Source organism: Harpia harpyja, chromosome 17 (genome assembly GCF_026419915.1).
Source record: "Harpia harpyja isolate bHarHar1 chromosome 17, bHarHar1 primary haplotype, whole genome shotgun sequence".
Lineage (NCBI taxonomy): Eukaryota > Metazoa > Chordata > Aves > Accipitriformes > Accipitridae > Harpia > Harpia harpyja.
In genome coordinates, this window is record NC_068956.1 from 27,325,319 (window position 1) to 27,344,082 (window position 18,764).

At 43.0% G+C, this 18,764-nt stretch overlaps 1 protein-coding gene across 8 annotated transcripts in view; it reads right to left on the bottom strand.

Annotated features, from left to right (window-relative positions):
* STARD13 (StAR related lipid transfer domain containing 13) overlaps window positions 1–18,764 on the bottom strand; it is a 312,029-nt gene that overhangs the window by 27,344 nt on the left and 265,921 nt on the right. For all 8 annotated transcript variants that reach the window (XM_052812403.1, XM_052812405.1, XM_052812404.1 and 5 more), the window contains 3 exons: window positions 10,981–11,052; window positions 8,838–8,919; window positions 1,371–1,434 (listed from right to left, as the gene is read on the bottom strand). In XM_052812403.1, coding sequence (XP_052668363.1) covers window positions 1,371–1,434; window positions 8,838–8,919; window positions 10,981–11,052 — 218 coding nt within the window. The remainder of the gene's footprint in view (window positions 1–1,370; window positions 1,435–8,837; window positions 8,920–10,980; window positions 11,053–18,764) is intronic.

The following is an 18,764-nucleotide window of genomic DNA, read 5'->3' on the forward strand; positions in this document are numbered from 1 at the left end:
AATTAATAAAAAACAAAGATAACAAGAAAATCCTCCTTTTTTTTAACCCAACATAATCAGACACTTAAAGAAGCAAGCAAGCAAGCATACAAACCTCACACCAAACCCAAAATACTTGTTGACGAGAAGGAGGACAGGAACTAAACAAAATTTCCAGAGGACAATCCGCGTTCACCTATATGTTGCTTTTTATAGTTCTGTCTCTTGTGCAGCTCCAGTATCTCTACTTGAACACAAGTACACGAGCTCTTGTACGCAAACCAGACACCGCTCCAAGCAGGTCAATGACACTATCGATTGAGTTAGTTTTTACCGAAGGACCTCAGCCTCTTCCAATAGCGCCTACCTGCCCAAATCATATTGTGTAGTCAGGGGATTTTACTGTTCCCTCTCTCAGGTACAATGGGAGTGTTTGATGTGGAAAGTGTTGGCACTTATCAAAGACAAGAAAAACCCATCAGGTCTGAAGGATTGAAGAGGAGAGGTCCCCACGGCCCCAGTGAATGGACAAAATGCAAGCTAGAGAGGCTACGTACACAGAGGAACAAATGGACATGTGCCAAAGGCAGAATATCTGGACATTAAAACCATTCTTTCTTCAAGTTCTCTCAAACAGTGAGTAGACTGAATCTGCAAGGACACCAAAAATGCAACTCTCAGAGGTAGTTTTGAAAAAGCATTAGACAAACACTCTAAGGAAGGAAAAACAGACACCAAGATTTCTCAGAGTCGACAACTACCACTGTACACTGCCGAAGGGCTTGGGGGAATTTGTGACCAGAAAACCAAACGTTCAACAGTTAACGCTGGACTTGTTACAAAACTCTCAAAATCAATGGGCAGTTTCTGCAGTTCTCACCGAAAGCCTTTAAGCTCAAATAATTCCCATGTTACACAGGAGCTTGTAAGGATGACAGAGTTTATTTTCATATTCTTAACTGGGAATAAGTCAGTACAAGAAATAAAGAAAAGCTATTGTTTTCATCTGAGCAGCTTCCATTTTTTCCAAGCAGGATTTTCCATTGTGTACTCACATGGCATTGGCAAACAAGCCAGCCTAATGAAACCACACTGTCTTTTCACGCGCTAACTTGAATTGCACATACGTAAAGTTTTAAGTACTGTGTGTGCCCTTTTAACACACATAGTATTGTTCCTGCTGTATTAGTCACAGTTTTTTTCTATTTTATTTATAATTTCGAGATTCAGCAATTCACATTATCATGCGTCCAGATAATGCTGACACACATTGTTGAAAGTCAAATACACTTAACTTACTTTTAAGAGCATTACTGACTTAAAGGCTAAATTGGGGAGGTCTTATCACAAAAGCCAGGGCAAAGCCAGCACATTTCATGAAGTTTCCTTACCTTTTTTCTTTGGAAGTTCACATCGAGTTTCATTGAGGCGCACTTGTTCAGTGTGTTCAGTCGTCTACAGGGCAAAGCAAATTAAAAAGATTAGCAGCCTCTGATTAAAGGGCATGACTTTTCGTAAGTTCAAAAGCTTTTCTCTCATCTGCCTGTAGGGTGCCAACTGCATACAACAGGCTTCAGAAATGATACTGGTCATTTTATTCCAGGCTATAAGACCACTGCAATAGAAGGGAATCTTAGCTTCATATGACTTGATAGCGAGGTTTTATGCATTGCCTTTTAATTCATAGACATTTAAGTACTCAGCAAAGGAAACAGGTATAAACAAACACCTCTGACAGCTGGGGAAAGGACAAGAGAAGACGGAGGTGAGCTGCCTTCTGCAGGACCCTAACATAATTAGTCTAAAAGGGGGATTTCAAAGCACTGGTGAAAGACAAAAGAAAAAGATGCAGTTCCTCACTTTAGGCAGTTAGCACCTCCTTTAAAAAGTTGACATAAAGAAGAACTTTTAGCAGTTAGTTAAATGTTTCTTCACAGCCAATAGTTCCTTTCCCATACCTGTGGATCTTACAGACAGGTTAGCAGACCCAACATGTAACAAATCTAACATCTTTAAATAAATATTTTTAGTTATTTTTGACCACGTTCATAATGATGTTACCAGGGACTCTGTAAGGCTTCTGCTCCTTAAATCCAAGGCTATCCCATGATGATAAGGTGTTGAAATGACAATCTGATAAAGATGGAAATTGAATGTGTGTGTGTGTGCGTGCCCATGTGCAGAGACAGTCAGAGGACAAGAAAACATGCTCTTTCAACAGAGAACCTACCGTGCTAATCATAACTGATTAATATTTATTTATACTTAAAGGTCCTGATTCATGAAACCATCCTTCTTCTAAAAGCAGAAGCTCAGAGTTAAATATGTTTGACTTTGAATATTTTCCAGATTTAGGGCTGAATTTCAAAATAAAGAGAGGCAGAGTGAGAGCGCCATGTGCCCACAACACTCTTCTGTCGGCTGCCTGCATCCCCTGTGTCTTTGCAGCAAGAGCTGCCCCTGTTGCTTCTGGGTCTCAGGAAGAAGCTGCAAATCTCCAGAACTGATAACATTTGAAATGTTTGTGATAAGTTACAAGGACACATGAAAGAAAGCATCACATCAATGACATAATCTCTCACATAGCATAAGAACATTATGGCATTAACATATACCTCCCCGGAACTTCTAATATTAGAAATCCTTTCAAATTGCCACCACTAATAAAGAACCAGCCAGGCAAATGTGGATCTTCCTTAAAAAAAATTCCCTCACAAAATATCACCTGCTCATTTGTGGCTAAAATACTCTACCCTAACTCAAGCCAATAAACCCGTTATGCCATATCAGAAAAGTCCTGTGCTTATCATATTAATGTGAGTATAATGCATGCACAAGCACACCTTGCATACATGATAGTAATGTTCTTGAAATAAATTTCAGGCTTTGTGGCTCTGTAACTATATCTTCAGCTTTCTGCCCACACATTCTCCTCTGGGATTACATCTATTATTGCAAAGCTCATCTTTTGCCCAAACATGGAATTTCTCAACCCAAAGTTGTATTTTCTTGGGGCCCTGGGGATGAATAATGTTCAGCACTTCTTTTGAGTGCAAAATGTCTACATTTGCATATCGATAACAATTCCAAATACACAGAGGCACAGACACATTTTCAAAGGACTCCAGCACAACTTTCTATCCTTAGGGACAGCTTCCCCTGAGGGGTGAACCAGAGGCTCAGATCGGCGTCCCTGCACCTCTGCATTCGCTGGCCTGTGCTGAAGGGATGAGTTTGTAGCCGTGTTTCCCCAACCATACGCCGCTGCGTGCCACCGGAGTGCTCATAGCTGTGTATCTGAATCAAGCTGCCGCCACGTCCTCACACCTTTACATGGTGAGCGGCCAGACCAGGGATGGGGAAGTGCTCCCTGCTTCCTTGACCAAAACGTGTCCTGCAAAGCTGACCAGGAGACAGGCGTCAGCTAAATTCAGGCCCAGAGGCTCAGAAATCCTGAGAAACCCCTGCCTCCTTTCAAGCTGCTCGTCAACTCTGAAAACTAAGCCATCGACTCCACCTCTCACCTCCATGAGAGCAGGCACCCAAGAAACTCTCTCGAGAATGAGGCTGGCAGGTGTTCTCTGTAACTGCTTCCTCAAGTTTATAAAAAACCCTCTATACTTACTGCCTACTTGCAGTTGTTAAGGAGAAGATGTAAAAAAACATTTTAAATACAGTGACCAGTGCTCCTTCCATTCACTATGGTATCGCTTGCCTTCTAAAAACCAAGGAGCAAGCCACACTCTTCAGGAATGGGAAAACAAGGAAGCAACAGCCCTTGGTGTACCCTTCGCCCTGTTTGCACCCAGGTACCTCTGTACGTGTCCAGCCAACAGCAGAAAGTGTCGTGGCATGATTATTAAGGGCTGCTTCTTCAGCACGGAAAGGTGCAGAACGCACTTGATTGAACCAACAAGACCGTCCAAAGCCATCGCTTTCCTGCTAACGTCACCCAAGAGCGAGATCATTTCAGCAGGGACTGAGAGGTCACCTCTATAAAAGTGAATATCGTTACTTAAACTGGAGGCTTGGGAAGCCACACCATTGTCCTGGCTGGTTTCTAACCTGGCTTTGCTATGAAGAACTTGCTCCATCAAAAACAAAACTACTTTTTACTGGATGCCAAGGGCTCAACCTCACGTTTTAAATTCACCCATCTACAAAACATCAACATGCTTTCTGGGGCTTTTCCAGTGCTGTGGAAAGATTTGCCAGTGAAATTAGAGAACTAATGATCATATTTGTGAGCTTGCCTGGTACTAACAACTCCAATCAAAGCCAGTCTGTTTCAACTTCTTTTGCCTTGTTGATGTGCCAGTGGTGGCAGAAAGCTTTTCTCATCTGCTTAAAGTCGTTAGATGACTGACAGCCAAGTCCTCAGCAAGTCTTTCAAAAACCAAAAAATAAAAGTCTCTGGCTACAAAAGGCTGTCACCAATGTTCCAGTCAAAGTGACAGAAGCACTACACTTTCACGTCACTGCTTAAAAACATAGGAAAAGACTGCCTGTTTGTAATGTTAACAAAACACAAAATCTGGACTTGAGGAAAGGCAGGAAAAAACACATTAAATAAACACAAGAGAGGTGGCTATATAAAAACCAGATTATCTAGGATGCATTTGAATGCTCATCTGGAAAGCTCTGCAGTGTTCAGGGGAAGCCTGCAAAATATTTACTAGAGCAGGTGCTTCACTGATATTAATTTTATTTCTTCTCCAGGCCATCACAGGTAAACACTACCTCTACGGTTTAACACTTATCTCTATGGTGAAATATCGTCTCTATGTTGAAAAGTGTCCCTTGAAACAATACTTAAACATCAGCAGAGCGATGCGGGTTCCCAAACAGAGGTATCTGGTGCTATTTTTTTAGAGTATCATGCCTGGCCTTCAGCTGCTGCAGGTCGTCCTGGTCCAGCCAGCCCATGGGGAAGTCTGAGATATCTTAGGAGATCTAAGATGGCAATAGACACAGGTATTTAGGGCTCTGAATCCCAACCCCAATGCTGTAATTATTAACCCTTATGATGGAAGTTCTTCAGAAGCAGGAAATCTCTGACTTTCGCATCCTGTACAGCACTAAGCAGTGTTTAAAAAAAAATACAAGCTTGTGGCAATGCAGGATCTATTAGCTGGAAACCCTTGTGAGGGACCTGTTGTCCTGCTTGAAGAGCCATCCAGGTAATTGGAAGACAACTTTGAAGGGACTTGGAGCTCCATGCATTCCCCTGGACCTGTTCTGCAGCTGCTTCCAAGCAGCTGGTGGGGAATGCAGCCAGGGGCTGCAGGAGAAGGCACCATGGGGAGGGCTAGCATGGACAGCACCGTGTCTCCTACCTCGGCAGATCTGCAAATGTCCTCTCTTATGGACTGTGACCAGGCAAACACATTATATGGTTCCGTAAACTCCTCTCTGAGGGAAACATGACACTATTTCTTTATCATTATTCCTAGACAAGTTTAGGTGCTGCATACACATGCCCCGAGCTGGCTGCTTCTGGTGCTGTGGAATTTGGGAGGAGGACATCCAGCTCCTTGTGCTGGGCTCTGCTGAGGTCTGCACACTGAGTTAGGGTTCTCCCAGTACTGTCAGGGCTGGAATGCGAAGCTTGCACTGGCATGTCCCTGCTCCACCAGCATTGTGCGTGAAGAGAATATACTGTTTTCCAATCCTATCGCTTTTTATCATGGCTGCAACTGAGTGAGTTATCTTATAGGCTACATGCTCACATGAGGTGAGTCAACCCTCGCTGAGGTCAATGGGAGCCATTCTACTGACTCCAGAGCAGGGCTTTCTGTAGCGCATGTGGAGGGCTGGGCTTATTTCCTAACAGCACCTAGAGCAATATAACTCAGCAGATAGTACTGACTATACAATCATCATTTCAAAACTCTAATGGTAGGATGTCCCATACACAGCGACCTTTGGGTTATTTACAAGCTATCTAAGAGACAATAGCTATGGAAAAAAAGGCTGCTGACAGTTCAGATTTTAAGAGCTTCATTTAGGAGCCTATGCATCAGACTGTTACATACTCGTTCTTTATATTCTTAGTCACTGTATTTACGTGAATACAAAAAGTACAACATGGCTTGGCTTTTCCTTCTCATCCTCTTATCTCAGCGGCCACAAAAGTTCCCAGAGCAGAGTTGGTTGCTGCTATTTTGGGAACGACACAGAGATCCAGCTATAAAATTTTCATGCCCAATTATTATTTTGGCAGGCTGACAGCGTTCGCCTGCAGATTGCATGGCAATTTTCTATTGTTTGTTACTCAATAAAATCTGAGTGGAATCTCTTGATAGATACGCCTCTAACCCAAAGGCCTCAAATTTGGTCTTTACTCTGCCAAATTTTGAAATGATATTGTAAACAGCAGGAGTGTTAGAATATCTCAAAAAGGTCACTGAAATCTTTTACAACAGGGAGTCAGGCTTCCTCACTAAAATACTACCAGCTGCCTTAAAAAAAGAAAAGGTTCCTCTGCATTTGTGCCTCGTGTTGTCTTGTATACTGCAATGCCATAAGAAAACTGATTATAAAATGAGATCGAGAGTCTGATTTCAACCCACAATAGCAGAGAAATTCAGTGTTTATTCTAGAACCATTACCGTTCAGAGCTAAAACTCTGCTCAAACTGATTATCCACTCTGGCATTCCAGCTTTAAAATTATCCTCCAAATAAAAATGAGAAACCCATTTTGTTCAGTACTATGGGCTGAATGCACTATTAGTCAGTGTGAAGGCTTGGTCATGCATAGCTTTGAGGGCAGTTTTGGGTGTTTGACGAATGAAAGTTTGGCTCCCGACCTGGGAATCGGTGCATACAGAAATAACAACCAACCTTTTTTTTTTAGCTTTCCGTTTCATGAAAGTGCATCATAGCCTCTGGCTCCCGTATGATATACTGGCATGCACCTTGTAGTAATGCCACCACAGAGCAAAGCAAAGGTAGAAAACCGGCCACAGTGGTCAGCCGAGCTGTGAGGATTTCCAGTACACTGGAAAACTTGGGAGATGTTGGTTTGATAGCTAATACAGTAAAAAAGCTGGTACTGGGGGCAGCAGCTGACACTGTTCACTGTTTCTGATGAGCCTGAATCTTGACATTTGGCACAATCGCTTTTTATGGGTCGCTCTCAGCTAAAGGTGTGGAGCTGCTGAGCTACAGCAAATTAAAAGTCTGCAATCTGAAAACATAACCTATAATGTAATACTTGTATTTCTACCTGGCTAGTATAGGAGGTGTTATTCCTTTTTTAGATCTAAACTGTTTAAAAACTCCCAACAAAACTTCGGTATCTTCTGAATAAAATCATTACAGAAAAAGTTACTAGACAGTCATAAACCCTTTATCTTTGAATAAAATCATTTGGAAAGATCTGTGTCTATGCTTATGTACCACAGATCTCAGCAGTACCACTTGATTTAAGCTGACATAAAGCATTTTGTCAGGAGTGCATCTCTCCAGCTGCTAGTTTATTTTCCAAAACCTCATCTTTCAATAAAAGAGGAAAACCCCCAGTCTTTAGCTGTTCAGCTCACAAAGAAATCCTCATAAATATATAAACCTAGTGTAATTGTTGTAGGTGTATCTGTGAGTCTACAGAGAGGCTGGAGGAGAAAGAGGGGAGCTGTTCCCATTTAGCTGTGAGAGCAACCACTGAAGGATCCAGGTCTTACCTACTGATTTGCCTTCAGACACAAAGGCTACTACACAGAGAAAAAGAATACTCTGTTCTCCGTATCTGTAATAGACAAAATGAGAAGCAATAGGTCTTGCTTGCAGCAAGGGAGTTTTGGGAAAGCATTCTGGCAGCTACGCCCAGGAATTACCTGGATCCTCCAGGAAGGAGGGCATCTCCTGGGATGGAGAGATGGACTAGATGAGCTCTCTTCCAGCCCTGTTTTCTATGGTTCTCAGAAACCTTCTCTGCAGTCCTCCATCACAGACTCATTAATCCCTGTAATGCACAGCACGATGTGCAGTGGAACAGCATATACTCTCTGATGACTTTAGCCACAGTTGCAGAAGGGGAAATAGAGTTTTGTCCAATTATCTTGATGTTGGTGTTGTGAAAGTTTCCATAACATGTAATAAAGCCTGCTTGGTTAGAGGCCAGATGCTCCTTTGTCCTTGCTGAAGAGGAGAGGAGCAGAACCCAGCTTGAGCTGAGCACAGGAGAAAGAAGAGGGGAACAATGCTTCTGCAATGTGGTTTTGCAAAACTACCACAGAATTGCTGCTTCTTGAGTCCTGGGGGACAGTACTTGAGCAATGCAATACAGTACATTCATCACAGGCAGAGTATAAAAAGCTAGATAAACAGCAAACACAAGCCCTCTGGGAGGGGCAAACCAGTGGTTAGTTGTAGCAGCTGTAGTACTGTGGGGTTCTGGTCCCAGTTCTGTTACTGGAGCCAAAAGGAGAGTACCAAGGGAATCAGCAGCACGAAACCCACATCTGCTGCCAGAGAAAGTACTTGCTGAATTCTGTGCAATGAAGTTTCATCTTTTACGCCGTGCTTGCACATAAGAGTTATTCATGTGCAACTCAAATGTGACTCATTTATTCAGGGTTTGCTTGTGCTACCGCTAGTTCTTTCTTAAAAGGCAGGTGTTTCAAATCCATTGGAATTGGGTCTTCTCAAATCATGTGATGTTTTCTATGAGTGTAGTGGGGGTCCTAATCCAGGATTTTCCGTGAGACAAATGTATTCAGAAGGGTGGCATTATAGATATCATTGCTTAATTCACATAGACAAGCAAACATCTCTGCTGCTGCTTCTGCTGCTATGCTAACAATAATAATATCAGCTCATGTTGTTAAATTATCAGAAAAGAAACTTTGTTATTTACCTGCAAAGAGGTTCTACAAGGTCCTTGTCAAGAAAATCATGATCTTTCTTTACTGCAGCAATGTCAATGGGAAACTGGGAGTCTATAAAAGGAGACACAATATGAAGATGACTGCTTGCTATTCAAATGAAAATACATTGTCTACATTTAAAATGCTTTGCATGTGCTTGCTCACTGAAATCTAGTACGACAGATTTCACTCAACTCTGGTTCCCTTCCAGCTCTATCTGTGACCCTTTCAGTCAATTTCTTTTTTTTCTTTTTCCTGTTAAAGGTATAGTTGAATGTCCTGTGCACCAAAAAGAGAGCAAGATTATTTCATTTTGGCCTTAATAAGATACTTAATTGTTAGCTGCTCTTTCTAGCGCTTAGCACAAATGAATGAGATCAGGGAATTACCAACACACTTTCTTTATCCACATGAGCAACAAGGTTCTCCATTCCTATCACAGTGACTTAATGAGTTATTTGCTAGACAGACTTTTCCCATGAAACAGGAACGTTCTGCACTTTTTGCTTTTAATACAGGTCCTAATAACAATGATTTCAGACAAAGGGTTACTCAAAAAAAGACAAAAAAAAAGAGCTGAGCTATAATGCCCAATATTAGCTAAAAAGCCAGACTAGCGTGCTGGAAGCTGACATTTGTGATGAAAAGCGACATGGCTGCAACACGTTAGTGGGCTCCATAACGGTGGGACAGGTTCCAGCGCTGTGGCTGCTCTCCAGACTGCTCTGCCATGCTTAGGTACCGCAGCAGGACGCTGGGATACAGGAACTGCAGCCAGCATTTTCAGACACTAGTGCTTAACACTGACATAATAGATGCCTGTAAAAAGGACCTTGTTTTCAGAGACACAGACTGCCTAGAGTGCATATTGACTGTACGGGAACTGTGGGAGCCCAGCGCAGGTTGTTTTTTGGAGAGAACATCCCTTTGAGTTCAGCAGGCAGCAGGCTCTCCTTTCTCTGGGGGAGTCGGTATCTGAGATGATACTCTGGTTACAAGGCAGACCCAAAAGTACTGCTGGGCACCCAGGGACTGTGGTAGACACACACCTATGTCGGCTTTGGTCTGGCAGGCTTATTAGTCTTAGTTCTTTGCTGGGCTTAACAGAGCCCTCCTGGCTCCTGCGGAGCCACCTGAGCATCTCTGCACGGTGCTCCTAGTCCCTGGGCACCCGAGCAGCCCATCGGGAGCCAGCACCTGAGCCTTAAGGGACCTCAGCTGGCCATCAGAAGCCACGGAGGTGTCCTCGGCATGATGCTGCCCGCTGCCCTCAGCCCCACGTGAGGGGACGGACGGCGTCCGAACCGGCTCTCGGCGGAGCTGGCCCTGACCCGCGAGGTTTCTTGGCCACGGCTCCGTGCATGGAGCCGTGCTGCCTCCAGACCCAAGCTGACCTGGAAGGTGTCCAGCGGCGTTTGGCGGAGCTGCGCTTCGGCTAATAAGCCCAAGCGGGCCTGAGCTGGCTCTGTGTCTCTGGCAGAGAGAATATTCAGTTTGGGGAAAATGAGGATCAGCTGCAGTTTCCCTCTCAGCACTGAGCTAGGGAGAGGAGGAAAAACCCAGCCCCAGTCCCTGAACTGCTCCTGAACGCAGCAGCAGCGCAATCACTCGCCCCTGCCCTCAGGGACGCCACTTCCCTGGGCATGAACTTTACAGCTAGGAAGGGGACATGGCCATTTGCTTTTAGTTAGCACCAAAATATGGGCTTTTCTTGCTTTGCAAACGTAAAATGCAGCTCAGATTATTCACTTTTGCTAACTGCATGGTTTTCAATCTTCTTTTCAGTAAGACTGAAATTTTCAGTAACTTTCAGTGCTTTCAATCTTATTTTAGATGCAGTTCAGGAAGTTTAAAAAAAAGAAACCAATGTATTTGGATTTTTTGTACTTGTTTTTCTTAATCTTTGAGATTTACACAAACTATGTCCCTATTTTTTTTTTTTCTTCCCATGGCTATGAGGGCAAGAATCTTACTTTTCTTCAGGCACTGGTATGACTCCAGCAGCTGAAGCTTTGTGAAGCAGCCAGCCATGGCCATAACACAGTCAAATGTAGAGTTGGCCGACTGCAAGCTCTCCTGGCAAGGGCCCAGTGTGCTTACAGTACCGCACAAAGAGGAGAAAAACCTACTTACCCTCATAGAACTGAGCATATTGGGGAAATCCAGCTGCACGTAACCAGTCACACGCTTCCTTTGCTTCGATTTCTGAGCAGAAAGAGAAAAGAGAAAAGTTCACACTTCATTATTTTGCATTAGAAGTTCTTTAAATTATAAGGAAATAGCAGAGACTTGCTAGTAGCTGTTTGTTGCTTAAAAGTACTGTCATGACTCTGAAGTATTTTTTTATAGCATTGGAAAATAAGAGTCCCTTAAAGAAATCCACCTGCCTCCACAGGACCCTGAGGTTTGTGTAGCCGCTTGGTGACCAGGAAGAACTGTTAATCATCTCCACGCAGCAGGAGAAGTTGCTCATCCAGGTTTGGGGTCCTGTGTCCTATCCTCCCCCAAGGGTAAGTTTTTGGGGAGAGGTGAAGATGAAGCAGGGTGGAAATGGGGTGATAGGGAGCATGCCCTGTGTTTTCTCCTGCTCTGACACTTCTTGTGGAGAAAAATCCCACGTGAAAGCCACTGAAAGCTCTGCCAGGAAAACCCCAGTGCAGGTCTAATGTTACTGAAAGGAAAATCGCACAGGTAGGATGCGCCTTCCTACCTTCAGCCATTTGAACTTCATTAGGTAGACTCCCTCCATCGTCAATAGAGAGACAGTTACTTCCAAAGGGTGATTCATTTCACCTTAAAGTAGTGTCTAAAATAGGTGGGATAAATCAACTACTGACAATGCTTTTCTCTTGTGGCTGCTAACAGAGGGAGGATAAACAGCTACAAGTATGTCTGTGCAGCTAAATAAAATAGATAACAGGCAGTAGCTTCAAGCACTGGACCCCAGACTGCTCGCTCTTTAATTTTAATCTACTTGCAGGCCTGTTTTGGATTGTTTCAGTTATCTATCAAGACAAATCTTTTCTTGAGAAGGCTACTACTAAGCAGTGAGGAGAGGAATCAGTCTGTGTCATCTTGTCCCTGCCTCTCCACTATTTAGAAGTATGGACACAGCTGATGCTGGACGGTTTCCCCCTTTTGAACAGCTTTTGCTGGGTAAGATGTATCCTACCCCTATGGAAGAGGTGGGGGAATCATCAGCTGGGCAAGCAAATAGTCCCTCCTTATTTTGGGGGTGACAGTAGGGATAGGTGAGCATGAGGGAATGGAAGGAAATCACGTTCAAGAGGGGGACTACATAAGACCTAAAGCTTTTTGCACAGGAGAGGCAGATCTACGCTGTGCAATTACTAAAGCAGCAGTAAAAAAACATCAGCTACACAAAAACAGAGGATAAATTTTGAAGTGTCTCCAGCAAAACAGACTTTGTGCACTCCAGCAGTCACACACACGGTTACGCACCCAACCTCTGAGATGACTGATGCGTGTTGACAGTAGGGTACCTCTGTTTTTACCAAGCTCCATGGGCTCGTTTTATGGAAAGCAGTGTGCCAGGTCCGGCTCTGCCCAGCACCCGCACTGCCTGTATGTGCAGCTGCTCCCAGAGCAACTGGAGGAACGACTGAAAATAGAGGCTCACCCAGAGAAATGTGGGTTTCTGGGGAAACCTGGGCACCGTCTCCTTGCTGCCCAGATCTAGATCAGGATCTACCACTTGAACAGTTTCGGTTTACAAGACCAAAGTCAAAACACGTATCTGCACCTCTTACATTTGCAAAACGGTAAGGAATGGAGTGTGCAGGTGTTGAAGAAAGTAGACATTTTATGTTGCTTATTATTCAACCTGAATGAACCAGTCAAGGGGTTTGGCACATTTGTGGTTGTAAAACTTAGGCAGCCATAATACAAACCCCTAAATATAAAGCAAGCAATGGAACTGGAAAAAGAAAATCAGGCTCAGTTGCTCTTCTTCTCAGTTGCTCATGTTCTGTCTTGCATGCAAAAAAAATTCCAGTTGTAAATCTGTTTTCTACTAAAATGCATTTTTATAGATAGGAGATGCTGGCATGAATTTTTCCCCACGAAATTCTGTTCAAATCACTCATTATAGCTCTAATGACTTTACCCACTGAAGCTCACCATAAAACCTGCTTTGAATATACTTTGCAGTATGTGACCCACATACCTTTCTGCTCCTCTAAATACCGAGTCGCCAGCAAATTTTGTCGCGGAAATCAAAATTCAGAATACAAGGTCTACGTATCAAAAGCCTTATTTCCCAAAGACCATTAGACAGCCAGTAACAGCTCTGCAATGGCAGGAATCATTAGCAGTGCTGAAAAGGATTTACCACCAGGTCTTCATTTGCTTTGACATTAGTTCATGTCAAGGCCAAAAAAACGGAGTATGAAAGTACATTCAGTTCTTAACACTGCACAAAAGAACGAGCAGCTTACATAAAACGTGGCTCTCACTACTGCACATCTGTGTGCTGAAAGCACATCTCTATTATGTTCCAGTGAGACTGAATATTTTTATTAAATGCTTGGAAAAAAGACAAGTCTTTATACTTTTTTCTTTTGCTTAATTCAATCTCATGAAACACAGATGAATCAATCCCATTTCAAAATGTATTTTACAACTCAGAACAGCTGTATGTACATTCTAGCTTCATCTGGCCTGGAAGCACAACTAACAGAGGCTGTGGGTGACGGAGAATGCTACCATTTAATGCTCTTTTACGCTTATCATATTTCAATGTTTTTTGCAGTTGACTGGTCAGAGGAGCTTGCCGAGGAATCTTCCTGCAGCTCAAGTGAGATCTAAAAAATCTCAGGTTGCAATGGGTGAATAATTGCAGGGAATAACCAAGGAAGTAAATCTCACCCTTTTTTGGGTTGGGTTTTTTTTTGTTTGTCGTCTGGTTTCTTTTGTTGTTGTTGTTGGGTTTTTTTGTATGAGGCTGTTTGTAACACACCGCAACCAGTCAAAAATGACTAACTGACTGATTAACTTCTGCCTTCAAAACTTTGACTCTGTCTCCTCCATGAAGGCATCAATGGGGAGTATTCTCATTTTCTGAATGACCACCTCAAACAAAGAGATTCAGCCTTGAATAAGAAGATTTGCTAGGTCAGCTTCCAGGATACTGGGTCTTGGACACATATCAGTGCCCAGTTCCATCCCATATCTCTCTTTCCTTTTTGGTCTTTTTCAGAGAACAGCAGAAGGGGAGAAGTGCAAAGTGCTGCTGGCCCAGCCAAAAATATGACTTTGCTCATACAAGCGTATTTCCACTGGCTAAAGGCACCTGTTCCAGCCATTCCCCTCTTGGCCGATCCTACATTTTGGGTGAAAAGGCACAACCGAGGATTTACTCCTCAGCAGACACCAAAGGTGATTTCTATTATCTCACTCCGGGCATGTAATCCAAGTTACAGTTCAGAATTCAATACAGATGCTTTCATTACTGGATATTGTTATGCTTAAAATATAATTTGAGATGCTCAGTTTAACCTTCTCTTTCTGTGCACACACTCTAATATTTGCTTTTTGTTACTTGCTAGTTAAACATCAGTGAAGACTTCTTTGAGAAGGGATGAGTATAGCACCAAAAAGACCTCGCTGAAGCTGTCAATGAAGGGTTGCAGAAATACTTTTGGCAGTGTTGGTCCGGTTCTGTTCCCATGTCCGGGCTAACGCAGGGGTCTGAACCAGCCTGCAGCCGCTGCACTGTCTTGGTGCAACCCTGAAGGACCTGGAAAACTACATGTGTACTCCAAGGCAGCTTGTCAACAGCACAGAAAAGGGCTGTCATGCTGAGAAGAGGGATTTTAGAGAGCACATGGCTCGTAGTTTTGAGCTCAAGGCTGGCAGGAGCCACAGATCCTCCCAGAAGAACATGAGCCACCGCTGACCCACAAGCAGCATCTCCCTTGGTGTAACCAAACGGCTGCTCATCCCAGCACACATGATGGTGGGGTTGTCCTTAAGCACTACTGCCCTGCTCTGCTGATGGAAAAAAAGTCAGGGATAACTTACCCACTGCTTTCCACTTGCTTGAGCAGCAGTTAATAACAATCATTAATTATTAAGGCTAGATAATAATTCAGTCACAAATGTTGACAAGCATCAGTATGTCTCACAGTACTTGAATTCTCAGGGGTTTTTTTCAGTTTTTAGTTGAAGCTTGTCAGGAAACAAATTTCTCTTTTCCATTTCACTTTTCTACCAGTAGCGAGTTATAACTGAGACTCATACATGCAAAAGCCCTCCAGCCACGTTTCTGGGGGGATGGGGGTGATGATCTCCTCAGGGCCTCCATATCCCCCCCAACTACCAGCTCTTCCCAGAAGGTATGTCCAGAGTCCCCTGCGCACAGATGTTGCTGCTGACCTTCCTCGCATCTCGCCCCAAAAGTTGCCCTTGCTTCACCGAAACCTTTCAGTGCCCACATGCAAGCAGCGACTTAAAACCTTGTCGCACACCTCTCTGATCATCCAAGCCACCTTCCCCCCCACCACGGGACTGTGTCTTAATCTTTCCTCCTAGAGCTGTCCCACTCTATATTAAACTAAATGTTTATCAGAGACACTGATACAGTAGCCCAAAGCATATATCGCACAGTACAGACTGAAGTGCAAGCCTCTGATCCATTTTTTCATTTATTTAGGTTGTAAGTAGAGCGAAATAAGGAGAGAGAGAGGTTCACCCAGGAAACGTGATGGATGTTCAGAGCACAGCTGGGACTTGGCTTTGAGTCCATCTCTAGCGTTAAGCAGGTTTGAGCTTGTCTCTCACAGACCATGTGGGTGCTCTGGCTACTCTGGGGCTGAAACGGAGACAGTTGCTTGCAGTCTTTCTCTTTCAACACTTTCCCCGATTCTTCACAAACTGCTTTGATGGTGCCCTACACCAGAGGAAGACTCTAGCAGCCAGCTGCCGCCGAAGCGGACAGCCTGCTTTGCCCACCCCACACCAGCTGGCTCCGTCTCCTGCTTCCCTTCGTGCCACGCCAGCTCCTGGCTAACCCTTCAGAGATGTAGCTCAAGCCTCTGAGCTGGCAGAAAACTAACTCCCCAAAACCGGGAACGGTCTGCTGTTGGGTTAGCAAGCTGCCCTAGATCCTCTAAGGGTCCTGTTTAGTCCACATTAGCTGCATTTTAATGAGCCCAAGAAAACCAAACCACTGGGACAGTCCTTCCTCACATGAAAGAACACAGGAGAACTGTCTAAAAAGTTGTTTGGAGAAAATAGCTCTGTCAAGAGAAAATCATGTAAGTAAATTAATTTTCTAGCTTGGGACCTTATCACTGTCCATGAATATCGGTGCTAAGACCTAGATACTACAGTCCTTTCCATTTTCCTGTCTAGACATCAGCATTTCATCTTGTTTCTGTCTTTCTGCCGCCCTGTCTCTTCTATCTTCTCTTTTGGCGTTTCTCCCCTTTTTTTAAACTGTGTTTTTTATTTAAGATTCAGATATCCCTTTGCACAATGCAGTGAAAGAAATAGCAACTAGAATAAATAAGGTACATAATTACCCTATCTATTGTGTTTATGTCAACTTTATGTGATAACCTTTATTATTCATCTGTCTGTAACGAATCACTGTTTATGCTCACTTTTCTATTCCCCCTATATTGCTCACCACTTAACTCTAATTTAGTAGACTTGAGATAAAATATCTGGGAGTGTTAGAGAAAATGATTAATCAAGTCCTTGGAAAGGCGTGCATTTTACCGTGCAGCCACATCTGTGAGTTCCAGTGGCCATCCCAAGCTGGTCTGTGAGGTAGAAGAGGTCTTACTCTTGCCAGCGTTGTCTGGGAGTTGAATTAACAGCTTGGTTACAGCTCAGAGAGTTTGCAGGTGGTTAGTCTGGTGCCATGCTTTATATTAACTTTTGGTCCTTGTCTTAATCTTTCCTTCAAGAGGAGGAAAACTGTTGGGATGACAGAGTTTGTACTGCATCTTCCAGAACAAGATCTACCTGGCATTTTGGGGTCAGTTTGGAGCCTCAGCTCAACCCTGGGTTTAATAACATTTTTTACTCTCAGGAGCTGCTGTGGACCTGTGCGAAAGGTGAACCAGAGAATACTCCTGGGTAGGAAACATCGATCATGTCTTACACCTGAGGCATGCTCAAGGCAGCTGTAGACACTGTGTGGGAGAGCTTCAGCCTTGCCTCACCGGTCTTGATGCATCCCTTGTGCCCCACACACCTCTCACGTCACCAAAAGCCATGTCACCATCCCGATGGCTTCCCATGAGAGCACTCATGAGGGCAGATGGGATCTGTAGGAAAGTTTAGTTCAGGCCGAAGCTGTACAAGGTCTAGCATGTTTCAGCTTCTTCTTGTAGGACAGTCTGAGATACTTCAACAGACACCATTACTCTCCTGCCCCGACATTTCATAGTCTTCAGGATACTTATCTGTGTAACTCTTATTCTTATTTTACAGATGGAGATTTAAAGCACTTCAGAAGTACATAAGCAGGTTAGAGATAAGGTTGGTGGGAATTAGGTGCCTGACTCCTTTAACTGCCCATAAAAATATGGCTATTCACTCCTCAGTTCCTAATACCCTTAGAAATCTCATCTGGACAGACCAAATCCCAAATTTCTGATACCTAAACCCATCAATCCATTGTCACTCTGCTACCACATAACACTAAAGCCTGATAGGTTTCCACTGAATGGCATTTGCAAAGCTACTTCAGAGCTATGAAATTTGACTACAGTAGGGTAAAGGTGCTAAATTGTAAAGGACAGGAAAATATTTGTAAATATGAGAAAAGATGACTTTCCAAGGTCACATAGGAAATTCTCAGCAAAACAGAGGCTCACATCTATAGCCTGCAAGGAGCAGGTTAATACCTTCACTACCAGATTATCATCTCACTTCACTACTGCAAGCAGGTTGGTGTAAGTCATGGAAAAATACAAAACTTCTCATATTCCCTAAGGAAAAAGTCCCATGCAATTTAATAACAACAGATACAATTTTCTGTAACCTTTCATGTTGCATTGTACCCAGCAGAATTCTTTAAAAGGGAAAATTCTGAAGTTTTATTTATAGGATGGCATAAATTCTTGTGCAGAGGATTATCGGTGTCTCTGAAATTATTAAGAATTTTAGCATAATTTCCTGAGAACTCCATTTGAGGGAATGCTTTTAGGTAGCGGTCTAATGGTTTACCCCATTCCCTTCCATTCTGTAGGACTTTTCCAGAAGACTTCCAATAAAAACGCAAAGGTAATTGTACCATGCACCCGTAAAATTACCATTTATGGTACAAATATATCATAAATAAAATAAAACATAAGCATACAATGAATTTATATGACTTTACTACACGATGGTGCATACTCTTCAATAAATCCTGATAATAAGGTTTTCAGAAGTGGAATTTCATTGGAATTATTTTATATCATGCCATATAATTACTATTAGAGGCAAGGTTATGTTTTGCAAGCAAGGAACAAGTAAAGCTGTCAAAGTATTATTTTTAATAGACCTTAAGCTTTTGCAGAATATTGTGGTACTAGTAAAAATACAATAAAATATGGACCTTTTAAACTACTGTGGCTGAATATAATTCAAATGTCAACAGAAAAAGATCCTTTCAAGCTCATGAGTAGTTTCTTTATGTGCAACTCTTTACACTTGGTGAATAATAGTCAGATGATGTCCATTCATGCTCTGACTTCTTAGAAAGGTTGAAACTGAGAAGCATGATTATTTATGGACATGAAAAAAAATCTCATATGCTGAGAGATTAAAAGAATGGGACTGTTTACCATGGAGAGCAGATGAATAAGGAAGGGTTACGATAAAAGGGTACAAAATCAGGGGTAATAAAAAAAATAGGAAATTGGGAACTTCTATTCACTCCACCTTGCAGCACAAGGGCA